At 25.3% G+C, this 5,891-nt stretch overlaps 1 protein-coding gene across 1 annotated transcript in view; it reads left to right on the forward strand.

Annotated features, from left to right (window-relative positions):
• The window catches only part of LOC117174288 (tRNA methyltransferase 10 homolog A), a 12,474-nt gene that overhangs the window by 3,305 nt on the left and 3,278 nt on the right, over positions 1–5,891 (forward strand). The window contains exons 2-3 of the mRNA XM_033363244.1: positions 1,850–2,159; positions 2,227–2,373. Of these exons, the coding sequence (XP_033219135.1) occupies positions 1,850–2,159; positions 2,227–2,373 (457 nt within the window). The remainder of the gene's footprint in view (positions 1–1,849; positions 2,160–2,226; positions 2,374–5,891) is intronic.

Genomic DNA, 5,891 nt, shown 5'->3' on the forward strand with positions numbered 1-5,891 from the left:
TTCAGCTCGATATTTTATTTACAAAAAAAGTTCTTAGGTTCAAAAAAACATTCAGTGAACTAAAAAAGTGTGGTCGGTAATATAGGTATTTAGCTGTGTCACGTGCCCTTAAAGATCAAACTTTATTCTCAAAAATACAATTCTTTCGTTGAAAATTGAACTGTTTCTGGTCGAAGCTTAATCTTTTTGTTTAAAATTCATCTATTTGGTTAAAAATTCAACTATTTTGTTGAAAATTCAAGTATTTTGTAGAAAATTCATCTTTTTGGATTTAAAAGTAACTTCTTTTGTTCAAAATTAAAATGTTTTCTCAAAAATTCAATTATTCCGTTGAAATTTTAGTGTTTTTGGTTGAAGTTTAATCATCATTTGTTAGAAAATTCATGTTTGTAGCTTGAAAATTCAACTGTTTAATTGAATTATTAATTTATTTGGTTGAAAATTCCATTTATGTTTAAAAACTCTTTTTATTTTTGTTGAAATATCCACTACTTAATTTTTCTTTGAAAATTCAACATTCGTTTTGATTATATTCGACCTTCTGGATTTCAAATTCACCTTTTTATGTTAAAATTTAAACTGTCTTTTCAAAAATGTAAGTATTTTATTGCAATTTAAACTGTTTTTGTTTTAAATTCTATAATTTAGTTAAAAATTCAACTATTTTGTTACAAATTCAACTGTTTTATTTTAATAATTTTCTTGAACTCAACTGTTTGGTTAAAAATTTTAATATTTTTTTGAAAATTCGTTTTATTTTAGTTTAAATATCAAATACTCAAAAATAAGATTATTTGATTAAAAAAATTTTTTTGTAAAAAATTCCAGTATTAGGTTAAAAATTCAACTATTTCGTTGAAACTTTTACTCTTTTTGTTTGAAGCTTTATCTTTTTTCAATTCGATCATTTATTTGAAAATCCATCTTTGTAGGTTGAAAATTCAACTATTTGAATAAAAATTTAACAGTTTGATTGAAATTTTTGTTTTTTTAAACTTAACTATTTGATTAAAACTTTTACTGTTTTATTGATATATTTATGTTTTTAAAAATTCAACTCTTTAGTAAAAATTTCCTTTTATTTATTTTGTGAAATATCATTTACTTACTTTTCGTTAAAAACTCACCTTTTTGTTGAAAATTCAACTCTGTTTTTGGTTGAAGCTTAATACTTTCTGTTTCAAAATTAGACTAGTTGGGTGAAAATTGTTTCTTTTTTTTCAGTAAAAAACTCCAGCCTTTGGTTGAAAATTCACCCTTTTTTTTTTAAATTCGTCTATTTGGACTAAAATGCACCTTTTTTTGATAAAAATTAAACTTTATTCTCAAAAATTCAAACATTTCGTTAAAAATTCAACTGTTTTTGATTAAAGCTTTATCTTTTTTGTTTAAAATTCGATCATTTGGATTAAAATTCGTCTTTTTAGGTTGAAAATTTAACTATTTGGTGAAACATTCAATTATTTTGCGGAGATTTTAACTCAAATTAGCTTAAAATTCGACGACTCAGTGAAACTCTAACCAGTTCTAATATATAAAAAATGTTCGAAAATTTTTATTAAGTTGGTAAATTAGAATCTTTGAAACATTTTCGAGTGTAGGATCGTGACCTACAATGTAAGCCATGTTTCGTGTAAAGTATTTTTTCATTGTAAGCAAAAAGAAAGTTACCTGGAAATTTTTCTTGTCCTGAAAACCCTGAAAAAGTTGTGGAACTTTTTTTTTTTGAAGAAGAAGAAGAAGAAATGCCAGACCCCCTGACTTGAATCCTTTTATATTTCTAAGCTCCTCGTAGAGTTTTATTTCTGTTTTAAAAACGCGGAAATTAATTGAAGTGAATTGTGTGCAGACTGAAGGAGAAAACAAAGCTGAAGGAGAAACGAGCTTTTGCTCGTGCAAATAATATTGATCTCGGACCATCGAGAAAGGTCTTGAAAAGATGTACAATGGCAGATAGTACCTGCAAAATGAATGTGACTATAGACTTGTCATTTGACGATTTAATGATTGACAAAGACATTGCGAAAATGATTAAACAAATCCTGAGATGTTACACGTTAAACAGAAGGGCTGCGGCTCCTGTTCAATTTTCCGTCTCAAATTTTACGGGAAAGTCGCGAGAAGAGATGAAAAGGCACAATGGCTATGAGCATTGGGATGTATGTTTTTAAATGACACTATTCTCGTTCCGATTTAAAACTTTTCTTTAATATCCTTCAATTATAGGTTAATTTTCACTCAGAGAACTATTTAAATATTTACGATAAGAAGAGGATTATTTATCTTACGAGTGAGTCGGACAATGTGATAGAAACTTTGGATCAAGAGGCTGTGTACGTTATTGGTGGCCTTGTCGATCACAACGCTCAAAAGGTATTTTCAAACTTTTTATCCCCTTTCCCAGAGGTTTTTCCTTTCCTAAGGTATGTTTAGACTTATTCAGACTTTTTAGCCTCTTTCCTGATTTAATAAAAAAGAAAGAATTCCTCTTTTTTTTTTATTTTCTTTCAAAAAACTTTCCCTTTTTCTCATTATTTTTTTAAAGTGCGCAATGAATCATTCGAAGCCAATAAGAAAATCCAACTATTTTTGGTTGGATTTGGACTCAAAAATCATATTTAGCTACGAAAGTCCGCTCTTTTTAGGTTGAAAATCATTTTTCGAATAGAAAACTCATCTTTTTTAGTTGATAATTCCACTATTTTGTTCAAGATTCGTCTTTTTGTTGGTAGAAAAGTTATATTTTTTGGGTGGAACTTAATTCTTGTTAATAAACAGTCTACTGTTATATTTTTGGTTCCCATTTTATCTTTTTTGGTTGAAAATTCAAACAATTGGATGAAATTTAAACTATATTCTTAAAAATTCGTAATTTTTGTTAAAAATTAATTTTTTTATCAGCAAATTTATTTTATTTTTGGTTGAAAATTCGTGTTTTTCAATTTAAAATTCATGTTTTGGTGGAAAAGTCATCTTTTTTAATTGAAAATTCCACTATTTTGTTGAAAATTCGTCTTTTTGGATAGAAAATTAGTCTTTTTGGATTGAAAATTCATCTTTTGGTAGAAAAGTCTTTTTTTGTTCGTTTAAAGTTAATTATTTTTTATTGCAAAGTCTACTAACCTATTTCTGGTTGACAATTCATCTCTTTTGGTTGAAAATTCTATTACTCGGTTGAAAGTTCAACTCAATTTTTAAAAATTCGTATTTTTGGTTAAAAATTAATTATGTAACTGCAAATTTTATTATTTCAGTTTTGGTTGAACCTTCGTATTTTTTTGAGAGAAAATGATACTTTTTGGATTTAAATTCATCTTTTGTTGGAAAAGTAATTTTTTTTTTGTTGAAAATTCCACTACATTGTTAAAAATTCGTCTTCTTGCATAGAAAATTCTACTTTTTGGATTAAAATTTTATCTTTTGCTGAAAAAGTCATGTCATTATTTTGTCAAAAATTCGTCTTTTTGGATAGAAAATTCGTCGTTCGGGATTGAAAATTCTTCTTTTGGTAGAAAATTGAAAAGTCTACTATCATATTTCTGGTTGACAATTTATCTCTTTTGGTTGAAAATTCAAGCAATCGGATGAAACTGAAGCCACATTCTTAAAAATTCATATTTTGGTTAAAAATCATTTTTTTTACTGCATATTTAATTATTTCATTTTTGGTTAAACATTCGTTCCCTTTGGGTAGAAAATTCTACTTTTTGGTTAAAAATCATTTTTTTTACTGCATATTTAATTATTTCATTTTTGGTTAAACATTCGTTCCCTTTGGGTAGAAAATTCTACTTTTTGAATTAAAAATTCATTTTTTTACTGCATATTTAATTATTTCATTTTTGGTTAAACATTCGTTCCTTTTGGGTAGAAAATTCTACTTTTTGAATTAAAAATTCATTTTTGGTAGAAAAGTAATCTTTTTAGTTGAAAATTCCACTATTTTGTTAAAAATTCGTCTTTTTGCATAGAAAATTCGTCCTTTTGGATTAAAAATCCATCTTTTGGTGGAAGAGCCTTATTTTTTGTTCGAAAGTTAATTATTTTTAATTGAAGTCTACTATTATATTTTTGGTTGACAATTCATCTAGTTCTTAAAAATCTGTATTTTTGTTTAAAAATCATTTTTTTAACTGCAAATTTAATTATTTCATTTTTGGTTGAACATTCGTCTTTTTTGGATTAAAAATTCATATTTTGGTGAAAAAGTCCTTTTTTTTGACTTGAAAATTATACTATTTTGTTAAAAATTCGTCTTTTTGCATAGAAAATTCCTCCTTTTGGATTAAAAATTCATCTTTGGTAGAAGAGTTATATTTTTTGGGTGAAATTTAATTCTTGTTAATAAAAAGTCTACTGTTATATTTTTGGTTCACAATTTACCTTTTTTTTGGCTGAAAATTCAAGCAATCGGATGAAATTTAAACTTTATTTTTAAAAATTCGTACTTTTGGTTAGAAATTAATTTTTTTAACTGCAAATTTATTTCTCTTATTTTTAATTGAGCATTCGTTTTTTTCGGATTTAAAATTCATGTTTTGGTGGAAAAGTCATATTTTTTAATTGAAAATTCCACTTTTTTGTTAAAAATTCGTCTTTCTTTATAGAAAATTCGTCTTTTTGGATTGAAAATTCATTTTTTGGTAGAAAAGTCTTTTTTTTTTTGGTTGAAGTTAATTATTTTTTATTGCAAAGTCTACTAACCTATTTCTGGTTGACAATTCATCTTTTTTGGTTGAAAATTCTATTACTCGGTTGAAAGTTCAACTCAATTTTTAAAAATTCGTATTTTTGGTTAAAAATTAATTTTGTAACTGCAAATTTAATTATTTCATTTTTGGTTGAACATTCGTCTTTTTGGATAGAATATTCTACTTTTGGATTTAAATTCATCTTTTGTTGTAAAAGTAATCTTTTTTAGTTAAAAATTCCACTATTTTGTTAAAAATTCGTCTTTTTTTATAGAAAATTCGTCCTTTTGGATTGAAAATTCATCTTTTGGTAGAAAAGTTACTTTTTTCGTTTAAAGTTAATTATTTTTCATTGCAAAGTCTACTAACATATTTAGAGTTGACAATTCATCTCTGTTGCTTAAAAATTCAAGCAATCGGCTGAAATTCAAACTATATACTTAAAAATTCGTATTTTTGGTTAAAAATTAAATTTAACTGCAAATTTGATTATTTCATTTTTAGCTGAACATTCGTCTTTTTTGATAGGAAATTATACTTTTTGGATTCATCTTTTGGTGGAAAAGTTATATTTTTTGGTTCAAAGTTAACTTTTTTTAATTAAAAAGTCTACTATGTATTATATTTTTGGTTCGCAATTCATCTTTTTTGGTTGAAAATTCCAGCAATCGGATGAAATTTAAACTATATTCTGAAAAATTCGTACTTTTCGTTAAAAATCAATTTTTTAAACTGTAAATTTAATTATTTCATTTTTGGTTGATAATTTGAAGTTGGATAAAAAATTCTACTTTTTGGATTTAAAATTCATGTATTGGTGGAAAAGTCCTATTTTTTAGTTAAAAATTCGTCTTTTTGGATCGTAAATTCGTCCTTTTGGTTTAAAAAATTCATCTTTTTGCGGAAAAGTTATATTTTCTGGTTGAAAGTTAATTATTTTCCATTAAAAAGTCTACTATTATATTTTTGGTTCACAATTCATCACTTTTGGTTAAAAATTCGAGTACTCGGTTGTTTTAAACATTCGTATTTTTGGTTAAAAACCAATTTTTTTAGCCACATATTTAATCATTCCATTTTTGGTTAAACATTCGCCTATTTGGATAGAAAATTGTACTTTTTGGATTAAAAATGTATCTTTTGGTGAAAAAGTCATGTTTTTAGTTAAAAACTCCACTATTTTGTTAAAAATTTGTCCTT

Source organism: Belonocnema kinseyi, chromosome 6 (assembly GCF_010883055.1).
Source record: "Belonocnema kinseyi isolate 2016_QV_RU_SX_M_011 chromosome 6, B_treatae_v1, whole genome shotgun sequence".
Lineage (NCBI taxonomy): Eukaryota > Metazoa > Arthropoda > Insecta > Hymenoptera > Cynipidae > Belonocnema > Belonocnema kinseyi.